Source organism: Trichophyton rubrum, assembly GCF_000151425.1.
Source record: "Trichophyton rubrum CBS 118892 genomic scaffold supercont2.9, whole genome shotgun sequence".
Taxonomy (NCBI): Eukaryota; Fungi; Ascomycota; class Eurotiomycetes; order Onygenales; family Arthrodermataceae; genus Trichophyton; species Trichophyton rubrum.
This window is the reverse complement of record NW_003456420.1, coordinates 258308-272369: the sequence shown is the minus strand read 5'-3', so window position 1 is coordinate 272369 and position 14062 is coordinate 258308. Positions and strand designations below refer to the sequence as shown.

General features: G+C 48.3%; 4 protein-coding genes and 2 non-coding genes across 7 annotated transcripts; 3 read left to right on the top strand and 3 right to left on the bottom strand.

The window, feature by feature from the left end:
• Positions 1–106: 106 nt before the first annotated feature.
• TERG_07080 (uncharacterized protein) lies at positions 107–1942 on the top strand (the record flags this gene model as incomplete). Its single annotated transcript, XM_003232182.2, has 3 exons — positions 107–157; positions 214–935; positions 1027–1942. 3 exons carry the CDS (start codon positions 107–109, stop codon positions 1940–1942), a joined length of 1689 nt encoding a protein of 562 aa, XP_003232230.2.
• A 497-nt stretch (positions 1943–2439) lies between these two features.
• Positions 2440–4494, bottom strand: TERG_07079 (uncharacterized protein; the record flags this gene model as incomplete). The annotated part of the gene is made up of 4 exons (XM_003232181.2): positions 2440–3442; positions 3517–4036; positions 4111–4333; positions 4396–4494. 4 exons carry the CDS (start codon positions 4492–4494, stop codon positions 2440–2442), a joined length of 1845 nt encoding a protein of 614 aa, XP_003232229.2.
• A 2437-nt stretch (positions 4495–6931) lies between these two features.
• On the bottom strand, positions 6932–9064 carry TERG_07078 (uncharacterized protein; the record flags this gene model as incomplete). Its single annotated transcript, XM_003232180.2, has 2 exons — positions 7145–9064; positions 6932–7055 (listed from the first exon to the last, which is right to left on the bottom strand). Exons 1-2 carry the CDS (start codon positions 8053–8055, stop codon positions 6932–6934), a joined length of 1035 nt encoding a protein of 344 aa, XP_003232228.1. The 5' UTR covers positions 8056–9064.
• Positions 9065–9130: 66 nt separating this feature from the next.
• TERG_10564 lies at positions 9131–9220 on the top strand. The gene has a single exon. It is a non-coding gene; the product is annotated as a tRNA-Tyr (tRNA).
• Positions 9221–9606: 386 nt separating this feature from the next.
• On the top strand, positions 9607–9694 carry TERG_10563. The gene has a single exon. It is a non-coding gene; the product is annotated as a tRNA-Tyr (tRNA).
• Positions 9695–10026: 332 nt separating this feature from the next.
• TERG_07077 (uncharacterized protein) lies at positions 10027–11698 on the bottom strand. 2 transcript variants are annotated; one of them, XM_003232179.2, is made up of 3 exons: positions 11647–11698; positions 11428–11525; positions 10027–11324 (listed from the first exon to the last, which is right to left on the bottom strand). In XM_003232179.2, exon 3 carries the CDS (start codon positions 11312–11314, stop codon positions 10574–10576), a length of 741 nt encoding a protein of 246 aa, XP_003232227.2. In that variant the 5' UTR covers positions 11315–11324; positions 11428–11525; positions 11647–11698; the 3' UTR covers positions 10027–10573. The 2 variants fall into 2 exon arrangements, with proteins under 2 accessions (XP_003232227.2, XP_047604700.1); XM_047748712.1 differs by having other exon boundaries at positions 10027–11525.
• Between the last annotated feature and the right edge of the window lie 2364 nt (positions 11699–14062).

Here is a 14062-nt window from a genome sequence, read left to right as displayed (position 1 = left end):
CCAGCAGCAGCAGCAGCAGCACGGCTTCACTCCCTCCTTCTCGCTGATGCCTCGAGCTCGAGCTCGCAGACCCTCGTCGTCCGGCTCTGGTCCTGGCTCTGGCAGGATGATACCGAACGGCAGCGCGGACGGGCATGTCTTCCATGTCGTCGTCCTGGTGAGTCGCATGCCCCCGTCCTGTACGATTTCTATCCATTGCTAACAGACGTCTAGGGAGCATCGGGAGGACCGCGAGAAGATACAGCAACGGGCATGCTTGTCCGATCCACAGCTACAGACTGGGCCAGGGGCTCTGTCGTGGCCGTTGACGCAGGAACGCTGCTGTCAGCCATCATCCGCATCCTCGAGACCGACTCGCCCTCCGAGCTCGACACAGACTCGTCCCACGCCCGTACACACCTCCACGGACAGCGGAGGGTGGTCTCCTCGGGGCCCTTCGCCGGCCTGGAGCTGCCGTTTGTCTCCGCTGAGGCAAACGCAGCGTATATCTTCCGCGACATCCTCGCCGCCGTGCTCATCACACACCCGCATCTCGACCACGTTTCCGGTCTGGCCATGAATACGCCCGCCGTCGAGGCCCAGTCGGGTCCTAAGACGGTCGCGGCGCTGCCCTCGACCATAGCGGCGTTGAAGAACCATCTGTTCAACGACATCACCTGGCCGAATCTGTCGGATGAAGACGGCGGTGCTGGACTGATTACGTACCAGCGGCTGGTGGACGGAGGGAATCAGCGTCTCGGACGTGGACCGGCAAAGGGATATGTGAGGGCTTGCGACGGATTGATGATCAAATGTCTCGGTGTGAGCCATGGGAGGTGTCGGCAGCGGTACAATCCCGAGACAGAGAAGCATCATCGAGCTGAAAGCACTGTGTTTATGACTGATCCTGTACTGTTCCCGTCACGGCGGGTTTCAATCGACGCCTCATCATTACGGTAGGTCTACGGAATTGCTTTGCTTTGCTTTGCTTTGCTTTGCTCTGGTACCAATATGATACATCTAACTAACTAAACTTGTTGCTGACAGGTCGTATTCTCCATCAACTCAAGCGCAGCAACTCTCTCTTAGCACAAACGGGAAGGATAGCTCGATATACGCGACGGTCGAGAGCTCGGCGTTCTTCATCCGGGATGATTTAACGGGCGCCGAAATTATCATCTTCGGAGACATAGAGCCGGACTCGATATCGCTGGAGCCTCGCAACGAGCGAGTCTGGGAAGCAGCTGCTCCGAAAATCAACGATGGCTGTCTGCGTGCGATATTCATTGAATGCTCATATGCGGACGCCGTGGAAGATAATGCTCTCTACGGCCATTTATGTCCTCGCCATCTGATTGCGGAATTGGAAGTGCTCGCCGGGAAGGTCCTTGATTCCCAAAAGCCTCACAAGGGAGACTCAAGAAAGCGGAAGCGAGCATCTTCTTTTACCGGGCTTCCTCCCCCAGCGGCACCGGCAGCAGAGCAGTCCAACGCACCGCTGAGTCCAAAGTCAAAGGAGAACAAATCGCCGTTTGCCGCTCCTTCAGCTCCCAAGACAAGGTCGGCCACAATAGCAGATTCCGCTACATCACGGCATAACACCCGCCAGTCCGCCGAGAGGGTTGAATTCCCTACGACCTACGCTCCCCAACCCCAAGGGAAGAAACATTCACATTCCACTTCTTCTGCCGCCGGAGTCTCCGACCCAATGGCCATGGATACCACGACAGATTCACCTACAACCTCAGGCCCTCAGACCCGTTACCGCACATCAATAGGCGGAACTACTCGCCCTCTACCTCTACAGGATCTAACAGTGTACATAATACATGTCAAAGATACCCTTACAGACGACGGTCCTCCCCGGGACCAGATCCTAGCTGAACTACGTCAGTTAGGTGAAGAAGCCGGTTTGGGATGCGAATTCCACGCTCCCTTGTCAGGTGAGGGAGTGTTCATCTAGCATGACCGGAAAGGCCGGATATGAGATGATGTTTTTTGCAACGACTCTCTCTTGGGATGTTTGGATGGCGTTGTTTTTTTTGAACCTTTTTTGCTTGCTTTCTTGCTAGGGTGGGTGGTATGGAGGATAAAAAGATGGTATACGGCCCTTGCAGGTGATGATTGGATGGCATGTATGACCTTTTTTTGACTTTCTTTTTTTCCCTTTTCTTCATGTTAACTACTTTGCTTCGCTTTGCGTTGCTTGCTTTGGTTACGGTGCCCAGCATTGATGTCTGATATCCTTAGTTCATGTACCTCTTATGAAACGAGTAGTGTTAGGATAGTGAGACCCCCGTGTTTAGACAGTATTATTACCAAGTATCTACTATTGTAAAAGCGCAGATGGATATATATATATATGTGTGTGTGTGTGTATATGCCAAATATGTTTGAATGGATATTAAGAGTAAGATGTATGATCAAGGAATCAATTTGTTTCAAGGCGCAGATTCGCTCTCACTGGCCGTGTCCCTGAGTAGCTCTCTCGCGCTTCTCCAGCGCAAGATGGTGCAGGCTATTCATACAATGACATGCCTTGCTAGCTGACTCACATGTACCAGCGAGAGTGGATAGCCAACGAATAGCTAGGTCCGACTGGCTAATAATATCATCCATTTCCATCGGTAAATGGGGCTCATCGAACGAAAGTTCCGTTATCAGTACACTACTGGCCTGCACTATGTAATGCAGTATACACCACCAAGGTGTCTTGCCATGTAGTTCGACGATATCGATATTCAGCGGCAGGAGCTGCAGTACCTGTCTAGCAGCCGATATGCAACGCACAGCTGCATCGGAGTCCATCTGCCTTGACGCCTCGGATTGGTAAGGAATGGTTAGAATTAGTTCGGACGGATCACACAGAACAGGTTTGTTGATCAGTATCCTTGCGCTAAGGTAGCGGAGGTGCAGGTATGTTAGGCTCGTGGAGGGAGGAGCGCAGATGTCTATGGATTGGACGGTGTATGGGAATCCAGGGTCAATGCTTGCGTACCATTGGCTTAACTTGTTGTCTAATTCGCTTATCAGGCCCTGGATATGTGCCCATGTACTATCGAGAGACTTCATGCCGTACAGCGAGATTATGGCTTCGCTTACAATTTCATCTAGTCGGAGCCCGGTGATGAAATTGCTAGATGGGTATTCCTCGTCAAAGGAGTAGACGGCGGAGAGTTCCAAGTCTAATGGGTTATCTAGGATATTGAAGTTGGCCAGAGGAAGAGGACTTCTGATAAAAGATGGCTCAGTAGTTTGGAACGGCCTAATGTGAATTGGCTGACCTTGAAATTCAGATGGATATCCTGTAAGTATGCAGAGGAACTGCTCTAGAGATCGAAGTGAGTACCAAACGCGAGCTTCAAGTTGTTTGGATTCTCCGGAGAGTTCAGAGGCAGTGGCTTGTACATTGAGAGATCGATTATACGCAAACTTCAGCGCTGTAGTGACTGATGTCCATGCTCTGGCAACGTCAAATTAGTACTTGAAAAGCTGCAAGCAGCCATCATTGGGAAGATCGGACGTTGAAATAGTTACCCTGCAATTTGATATGTTGAAAGCTGATAAACTCCCCTAATGGCGATAAGTTGTATCGGTTCTAACGAGGAGTATGTGTCCGGATATCCGCGGGGATCGACTATTCCCTGTGCCAAAGCCTGTGATCTAGCACAGTATATGCTGTGGTCTTCTACTTCACCTGTCGGTATCTGTGTATAACGAGCCCACAAAGATCCGAGAGCAAGCACCATATTTAAGAGAGCCAGCCAGGGGTAAACAGCAAGCGGGTCGCTCCCGTTGTGGTAGTAGGAATTATATCGAGACAGGAATCTTACCTTTGGAAGAATGGGGAATAGAGGATGAACGGTGGTGAAGTATGCATTTACCAGCAGATCAGCAACATCTTTTGGTGGTAAAGTAGTCAGATTGTGCATCATGTCAAGCTGGGGGAGTTCAACCTCGCCGGAGAAATAGTTGCATTTTTCATTGACATCGTCTATCTTCGCAGTTGTTTCCAACTTCCAGGAAAAATCATATGAAGCCATGGACATAATATGCTCTAGTAACGCGGTGACTTTATTTTAGTTGATCATAATCAAATAAAAAGACGGTTATTTGAAGTCTATCGCATACCTTCAGACATAAAATTCGGTAATTGTAGCTTTACCAGAAGCATTCCCAGCCACCTAATAGTCGAGGTTTCGCCTACACATTCCACTGGTTTACTGCGCTCGGAATAAGCCCGTAGGGGAGAGGCAACTCCCAGTAGGACGGAATTTTCATCCTCAATAGTGTCTTCGGCTGACGGTGAGTTTTCGTCTGACATTGAGACATCGTCTTCAGCTACCATAGAATTCTAAAAAGAGATTAGATTCGACAATCTGAACATGAAGTGGCCGTCGCTGTACATATATATACCTCGTGCAGTGCGTTTCTAATCGCCTGCTGTACGTCAGGACTTTGGCTAGGTATGAGTTTCGTGAGGAGTTTCTCGTACACGCTTATCTTCATGGCCATCGTTTGTACATTTCTAGACCTCTTTATTTAGAAAGAATATCAAGAATAAACAGTCGTAAGCGCATAGTATGGGGTATAGATGTAGCGAGAGAGTAGTAGCGAAAGTGCATAGGAGAGAGGGAGAAAACGGACCGTTTCAGCCTTTCTCGCTTTCCGTCTGCATATATGCAATCAACGCCCTGGTTCTTGCAACGAGAAGAAATCGGATGTACACCATCGCACTTGGATTTGCGTTTTCGGCATGGTTCGCATGCATGGTTCACTCGATTCCGGTCTGGAGCCGGCGACTGCTGTGCCACTCCGGGTAGGCGGGGGATGGCTACTTTGCCCTCAGTGGGGGTTCCTGCCGGGTTGCTTGCTAGCCGCGCGGCTGATGGAGAAGCAAAGGAGGATGATGAAGCTGAAGCTGAAGAGGAAGCTGTGAAGTTCTCAGGTTGACGTTGATATTGAATCGAAGCTCTGGCTTGGCGGCGCGGACCGGGTGGTTGGGCCATCGATGGGCCAACTTTGTAGCCAAGTTGTTGCTGTTGTGCACTCTTGCACCTTCTTTATCGTTTCTCTAGTTATTCTCTATATCTCCCTGAGTTGCTCACCCTCATGCGATTCAACATCCAAGAATGATGGACCGAGCCAAACAGAGAAACGCACATGGAGACGGACGTGTAGCAGCTATATGTGCAGTAGCAGGAGAATGCCTGCTCCCTGGCCAAAACAAGGCTACATCTGAGGAAAGCAATGCTTAGCCTTGCAGACCGCAAGACTAATGGTATCGATGCCTCACCTGGCTTAGCAGGTCAATGGAACAACCCCGTATTCCTTTGTTTTCCTGCTTCCAACCGATTCAGTCAGCTCCCGTGGGGTCGATTGGGCTCACACGGATCTCGTTCGTATACGGCCAATGTGATGCACAAATGCACACTGCATCTATTTCCATGTCGATAGGCCAGGGATCATCGTCTCGAACGAATTGGATTTCCTTCTGCAGGACCAAGGAGCAATATCACCACCATCCTTTGTTTATCGGGCGAATACCCACTACTACACTTCATGGAGACGTTTCTGAGAGGTAGTGCTGACACGGAGTACGCCTGGGATTGGCGTGTCTCAAGGGCCCTGGCTTCCTGCACCCCTGGCAGACTACAACATCGATAAATATGATGGTTCTTTGCTTGGGTTAAAACGGTTCTGATCCAACGCGGCCTCTTGCGGCCATATCTATCCATTCATCCGACCCCGAATTCCTTTTTCCGGATGGGCTTTCCACGGGATCTCGTGGCCGAAGTCCATCATGGGAGCAGCGGCGATAGACAGTTGACTTGCCCAAAGGATGGTGCACTGACCCCTTGGCTCCGTGTCCTTGCAAAAGGATAGGCAGCACGACACAGTTTCATTGCACCCCCCCTCCTGCCCTGGCCGCCAGAAGAGAAGCTGTGTGCCTCTTGCCGATAAGATAAAGGTTCAACATCGTTGCTGGGGTCAGCCTCCATAGATAACGGCTGCAATTCCGCCATTTAACTTATACCCTCTAGACGCAAAGCTCCAGCCTCAGCTCTCAAAGTCTCGTTTGATATCCCTGTCGATGGGCCCCAATGTCGAAGAAGGTACTCATTGGCTAATACTGACGTAGTGAAGCTCCTTCGACGTTGAATATCCTTGATATACATGCCATCATGTGAGGGCTTTTAAATTTTTTTTTTTTTTTTTTTCAAGCTGTCCGTTTCAGCTTTGTTCGACACCACTGAGTCTTGGGTCCTTCCCCCATCTCGGGATTTGGAACATCTGGTCCCACTAAACGATCGATTTCCAACGTTGCAGCCTTGCATCTGCCCCTCTGGGGTACATATCTCCACAGCAAGGGGGAAGCAGGAAGAACGAATTCGTGAGATTTAGATTACCTTGAGTCGAGGCCAAGCCCATGCACACTCTACCACAGCATGGATCTAGAGGTATCCAACGCCTTTTGCTGCTTTAGATTCGGAGCTTATCGTATTTCATATCCCCCGGACACTATCTTTCTTCGTATCGAGACGTCGTCGCTTGTTTAGTCTGGTTGGCTCTGGACGCTTGATCCCCCAGCATTGGCAAGAAACCTGCATATGCGACTTGGCTTAAAGGGAAACATGGAAGAGAAGTGCTTAAGCCAGCCTCAAATCAGAATTGACATCATTTCAGGTCACGAGCAGCTGTGTAGTGACTTGGCAATGAAGCTCACACCGCTCTGCTGACACTCCAGGTATTGCTCTCTTCGCATCAAGATAGACAGCATGGTAGCAAAAAAGGTTTTGTTCAATGATGGTACCAAGATAAGTTACAATATGAATTTGGAGAGGGGTATGTTTGTGTGGTGGGGCACGTAAGAAAAATAATAAACAGATATGGTAAACTATAGGAGGAATTCACAGGAATTAGAACCTCAGACAAGATTTATCATATGTTGTCAATTGCGTCGGCCGAGCCGTTCAACCTCGGGAGATCGAAGCTTGAGCTCCCCCACGATCTCTTCCCAGGCTCGTATCTGTAACACTTTCCCCTCGCTTGTTCCAGTAAGAGTAGCCGAGATGCTGTGACGGTTAGTTCCCAAATATAGAACGGAAAGAGGGCTTCATACCCTGAATGGTGGGGAAGGATATATATAACTTGGTGATCTTACTCTGGATATTGGTCACTTCTCCACCATTTACCATGGGATTCCTCGCCGAGCATGGTAGCGCTCACAAGGGTCCTGCTACCTTGCTCTGATGTACGGCCAAAGATGAGTTCAAACACAGCAACGAACATCCTCTCGTGCCATGCGTCGTACTCGCGACCTAAGCGGGAACGACAGAACCCCGGACAGGCAGAGTTGACGATGACTCCCAGTGAGCCATCATCGCAACGGGTTAAACCAGCAATTCTCTTTGCAGTGTATTCGACAATGACCTTGGATAATCGGTACTGAGAGTGCGCACGGAAGTTTTCCTCGCTATTCAAGTGTAGGAGGATGCTGTTCGCTCCATCAGGCTGTAGCTCCCCTGCCTTTGCATGTCTGTAAGATCCGCTTGAGACAAAGGTGAGATGAGCAGGGGCTCCCGTTGCGGCATCACGGCTCTCTCTTAGCTTTGGGAGTAAGAGTAGCCCCAGCAGTGCGGTTGAAAGTGCGTTGACTTGAAGCGTTTCTTCCCATCCGTCTGGTGTGAGGGTATATTTTCTATGCATGACACCAGCATTTAACAGTGCTATATCAAGCCGCGGGACTTCATTATTGATTTTTTGAGCAAAAGATGTCACGCTTTGGTAGCTGGCCATGTCTAGGGGCCATATTTGAATGTCAAAACTGGCGGGGCTACTCGCACGCTTTGTACGTTGTTCAATAACCTTTTTCGCTTCATTGCCCCGTTCAATGCTACGGCAGGCAATTATCAACGAGGAAACTCCCAAGTTTATATATTTTATGGCTGCTTCGAGCCCCAGGCCAGATGTACCGCCGGTGAGGAGGACTGTCTTCCCTTCAAGCGAGGCTGTTGGGTTGGCAGGTGGGAACAGTCGACCTTGTATGAGCCGCCCGAAACCGACGAGAAACATTGCGCTCTGCAACGAACAACACTGGATTATCAGGGAGAGACTGTAGGACGGTGAAGCGGTATTATCGGTATCTTCACAATCGTTGGGTGTATTTGACGATGTTGGCTCAAAGTGACGTTGAAGATGATAGGCTAAGAGATGCAGCGCGTCTAAGTTGAGCGGCGCGCCCAAAAACTAAACCGCAAGTTGACTTTTCCTTAGGTACTCTGACGCTCTCCTGAAATTTCTTTTTCTGGGAGAGCAAAAAGAAGCTTTTGACAAGCCCTGGAGCAGTATCTTAGCGTAGTAAAATCTGGATATATTCTTCGTTCCAGATCTAGCTTGATTGAGGAATAAGATCGTTTTGAAGACAGGTTGTAGGGGGGTACTTCTTGAATGCGTCTTCTAATTTGGAGATTTTTAGCCTCTTTCTAGAGATTCCAAGGGCCACCTAGTAATGATTCATCAATATAGCCTCTTCTTATGTGGAAGCTAATAACTATGAATCAGCCCTGAACTCAGATCAGCAGTAGCACGCTGTTTCTGTGTATGTTTATATGCTAGTTTCTGGTCTCTCCTGAAAGAATATCCATCTCAATCTAAGCCTCCGAATCAGTATATGGCCACTGTAGGAGATTAATATCTGTAAGAGGATTTGGTTCTCGTGGTGAGGTCGTAATTCTATGTGGATACCTTTATAGATAATAATTTGTTGGTAACTCCATCCCCCTAAATAAATTGATACTTAATTCCTTGATTTCTGGACTTACACCTTTGTAGTTAATTGAGCCTCTAACATAGAGTAAGTTATTCTTCCAAGTGAGTAGAAGAAGGGACGGCTATAATAGAGTCTCCTTTTCTTTAGATGTATCCCATTTTGGCCTGTAAGTTATGTGATCTGTCAAGTAAACCTTTAACGGGGCACTGTTATAAAAAACAGCCATGGAAAGGCGCCTAGTTTTTTCTTCTCCTGAAGTTAAACGTATGATGTATAGAGTATATTCGATTATCCCGGAGGTGGTGTTATGGCTGCCGGTTTGGGAAGCGCCCTCGTCTGCTGATAGGCACCTCGTTCCGGGCTGCAGGTACCTGAACGCCCCTGGTCGTCTAGTTGGTTTAAGGCGCTCGGCTGTAATTGTTAACTCATGAAACCGAGAAATCGCTGGTTCGACTCCAGCCCAGGGGAGTTTCTTCCTTTTTTTGTCTCATTTTTTGTGTTGATATTTTTTTTTCTCGCTCGCTTTGTGGACATGGATATAAAAGCGCGGCTAGCCGGCGGGTAGATAAACATTTACCCGAGATGCACGTGATTCGCGGCTAATCTTCTTAGTAAGATGGCAAATTCAGCGGTCGCAAATAAGAAGAGGGAGAGGACGCTGGATATGTGAGTAACAAGTGCAAAAACAGCATAAAGCCCACCTAAGATACCTTACTTACATCTGTGATTGTCGGTTTTTAAGTGTAATCAACTTTGCGACCTCGCCGGCGACTGTTGTATGAGAAGTCTTCGGTCCCGGGCGGCAGGAAGATCAGTCAAAGGGACGTCAAACAAGGGCCCTTCAACAAAAACATCTCCTGATGGTCTAGTTGGTTTATGACATTCGGCTGTAACTGAAAAATTGTAACTGAAGGGTCCCTAGTTCGATTCTGGGTCAGGAGAGTTTCTTTTTTGCTATTTTTTTTTTTCACTCTTTCTTTCACCCCATCAAAATGTCCCTAACGGCATAGAAGTCAATTCATTGTCCACTTACAGATGAATAACGTCAGTTGTTAGTTATTTATAAACACCTCCTGCGCCCGTCAGGATACATATGAAAGTACCTAGCCTATCGTAAAGTCCCCCCTTTCCCTGGTTCCTTGTTTTTGGTGCAGTTCCTTCGCGATATACATAGTGGTTAACCAATACACACCAAAAACCCCATGCAAAATCCTACAGTCCCGATAGTTAACCTACAGGTAAAGTAAAAAATAAAATAAAATAAAACTAGACTAAAAAAGCAAGAAAATCAAAGGAGTGAAGGATAATAATAACCAAAATCAGACACAATAATAGGCCATGTGGCGAGGAAGTTCCTTGTACCGAAGTGCTGGCTTGTTGATAGAGCCACTGGCTGTAACATGTTTGGTAGGACAATCGTACAATCTGCCTCTCACATAAGTACTTACTCATTGTTTTCGAGAGATCAACGAAATCGACGCAATGTATACATCCATAGCAGTAGGGAAGTGGTAAAATGTTATAATGAAACAATGTTTTATGGGTATCTCATGGCCTCGTGAGAGAAACGATTTATCGAAGAGCGCAGGATGGCCCCCGGAATTCGGGCAGTAACTGGTTGACAGAAAGTGATTGCTCCTCGCTGGCGTAAAAATCATGAAGGAAACTGGGATAGGTGTATCATAGCTACATACTCTCCTGAGGGGTGTAACCCTTGAGTTCGAACCACTCTAGGTGGGTAGCTGCCGGAATCTAATACACGTAAACCATCGGTAACCAGTATCTCCTGTCATATTGAGTCCGAGTAGCGGGCAAATCAAATTATGCCGACCATCCCTGCTGTGTGTTCCAGGTAGCTTGTTGCTCTACCTCAGAATACGGATGGTGATACCCTGGGTACTGGACAGCAGTCACGGCAGGATAGCTCATCCGGGGATCTGTCTGCGGACAGGTACTAGGCGTCATGGTTGCATTGTTCACCGAAACTGGGGATGGAAGGCTGTTACAAGCTATGGTACTCGCTTGGTGGCTGGAGTGCGTGGGAGAGTAGTTACCCGACACATTGTTGAAGCTGGTAGAGTCCAGTCCAGCCCGGTTATACTCAGGAGCAACGTGTGCGAGGGCAGCTTCGCCGTTCATAGGCCAAAACGCCTCTTCACGTCCGAATGCCCGGAACGCTTCGTGTGCGCCACTGGTAGGTGAAGACTCGCATTTCACTAGGTCAGACTCGGATGGGGTAGATGTCGAGCACGAATCGCTGGACCGGGACCGGCCAAGCGCACAGCATGGCTCGATGGGGGAATTGTCGTGTTCCGGTGAATTTGGTCCCGACGACTCGTTTTTCCAATACTTCGAAGCTGCCATCAGCTCGGCTTCTACGTTATGTGTAATATTCTGCTCCTCGGCTTGCTTGATAAGGCCAAGTCGGTCCAAGATCGCGTGGGTTAAGGGGTACCCATCCACGAGCTCGATGGGTTCGCCTGGAAAACACTTGTTGTTGATGCAATGTGTATATAACTGCTGAAGTGCCTTGACAACTAGAGCGTGGTGGGACTCCAGCATTTCAACGAAGCTATACAATGCCACAGAGTAAGTTATTTGCAATGACGGCCGGTTGTTTTCTCCTAAGATGATTCCCCTCAAGACGGAAGTATATGAGACACCGTTCTCCTCACCCTCTGGAATATGCCTTGGTCTGTGTTGCCTTCCTCTCCCGGAACAGGCACGGATGGTTATACACAGCACATCGATAACATGGTTGGTTTCCGTCACACTATAAACACGTTTCATATATCAGCGTCAATTAAGTATTCACAAAATAGTTGAACTTGGACACAAAAGCATAAAAACAAAGCCACAGATGCCAAAAGACATTGCTGGATGAATATATATACCTTTGTCTTCTTCACCCTACATCGATCACAGGCTTTTAGAACGTGCTTCCGCTTCGTTCGTAAAATCTGATGGCGTTGATTCATGTCCAGGGGACGTGGGATATGTCCATAGCTGGGGATAGCTACCATGGCCCCGGGTATGGGCAACGAGTCCGGCAGTCTGGACGAGACATGGAGTTTCGGATAGATTGGGTGTGGTTGCGGCATTGAGACGTAATTTAATCGACCGGATGGGGGAAGAGGAATGTTTTACACGCCGGGGGATTGGAATTTCAAACAGTCAATAAGTGTTATCAGGCGAAGAGTAACCAAAAATGAGAGCAAATAAACTTGTCCCCTATTTGAACATAAGAAGGGGTTCGTGTGAGGTGAGTACGGAAATGGCTTGGTTGGAAATATGAAAGGGGAAGAGTGTCCTGTGATATAGTGAGGTTGATTTATGTTGTAGATGACAGCCGATGTAGGATGTAGATGCACTGCAAGTTTTTAAACATACCTATATGGCTGTTTTCTGGAAACGATCGCCTCAAAAAGCCCCAAACAGTGGGGATGACGTGGAGAAATCCGTTCTCGTCACTCTTATGTACCGGAATGTTTTGTTCCCTCAATTTAATGAAGCTCGACACCTCACACGGAAATAAAAAAGAAGTACCTTTGTAGTGGCTCGGAAATAGGTAAAAAGGGGAGGGGGGAGGAGACAAGGATACCCACTTAAGCTAGCTAACTAGCGGTTGTCCTTGTATGCATGGGGATGGTCTTCCATAAATGACATCCTTTTCCACGGGTCATTCCCGATCTTCACCGCAGCAGCTCTGATGGAAGGGTGACTTGGCTTGTACTAATTAGTGGAGAATTCCAGTACCGCAGCCACTTATAACGGGCCGACCCGGTTTCCACAATGGGAAGGGGGGGTAATGTATGCATGGAGATGAAGCGAGGCGGGCGTGTAGCATAGGAAAGCTAGCCTAGGACTTTTGCTGACAAGGAGGACTTGGGCAGCAACTTGGACAGCCGAGAGGATTTCAAAAGCTGCATCCTAAAGGCAATGGGAATAGCCGACGGATCAAAAAAGCAAACAACGGCCTAAAAAGAGGGCTCTATTTTCAACCGCTGTCGCTTTTTCATTTTGCGTTTTTATTTTTTATTTTTAAATGTTGAGCCAGGGGGTATTTAGCTCGCAATTTCAGCTTGTAAGGAAACCGAGGCTTACTAGCGACCTAATGGTTGGCAGGTTCCGTCCGCTCTGTCCCTCTGACTAGGGCCAGTCACACGACGACGGAATAAATTTATGAGATTATCAGATCTGGTGCTCCGAAGTTGACTTCCAAGATAAACGCGATGAAAATGTTTCATCTGCAGGAAGTAGTTGATAATTCCCAGTTGGGTTGGGAATGGGCGTTCCAATTCGAGTCGTGGCAGCAGGAAAAGGCAGAGAGAGCAAGATCTGCCATTTTGCTTAGAAAAGAAAAGAAAGGAGGGAAGAAGAACAATCCTAGCATTTTTACATACGCAAACCGTGCCTGTAAGGTAAATAAATCGGTCATGGACTCCTGATAGCAGCTTTGACAGAGAGCGCAAAAGTCCAAGTTAAAATGATCCGTCTCTTCACGTGCGCCCATAAAATGGCAGAAATTGTACCACCGTAACCTGCAACCCGATAGCTGGATTAACATAACCTCCTTTCTCGTATGGCCAATAAACGGAGTAGACCAGGGGCTGAGCGCAGTGAGGGGGTTGCAGAACTACGTTGTCCGGTACAACAGAGGGGTAAGATTGTACTCCGCAGCGGTGGTGTTGTTTCTCGCATTGTAACTAGTACCAAGATGTATCAGCGTCTCTTCTCGAGTGAACCGCGTTCCAACAAGCAAATGCACTTGGTAGTCCCTTCTAGCCCCCTTGAGGACACGGCTGGAATTGCGTTGAGGCGGCAGTAGTGGGACCGTATCGGCCATGCAGCGTTCATGTCGGTGTTAGTGATGGCGTGTGACGGGCCTCATAGGCCTGAGGTACAGGGACAGGGCCCCTGGTACGTACAACGCCTTGGAGCGTATTTTTCGTTTGGCGCTGGCAGTGCTTTGATGCAGGTTATGGTCATCGGTCGTCCGGGGACGGAGGTCGCAAGCGACGTCCTAATTGGGATCCTCGATAAACTGACAGAATCACGTGGTAATAGATAAGATTAACCTCGAATCACGGGCCGCCCCGAGCTTAGATAAGCTTAAAACTACCTCGTAACAAAAAAGTGATAGCTCACAGTCTATCTGCCTCCACCACAAGAACGACTCCCGAAAACGACGTCTGCGCGTAAAACTGTCCTTTTTTCATGTGCATGATAGTTAAGTGTTATGTATGTCAATGATGTACGACATTGGCCGCGCATACAGTACTCTGACAGAAACCTGCTTTGTACCCACAT

Bases quoted from the DNA above. Each gene is read 5' to 3' on its own strand.
- TERG_07077 (XM_047748712.1), bottom strand. From the start codon at position 11,314: ATGCTGGAGTCCCACCACGCTCTAGTTGTCAAGGCACTTCAGCAGTTA.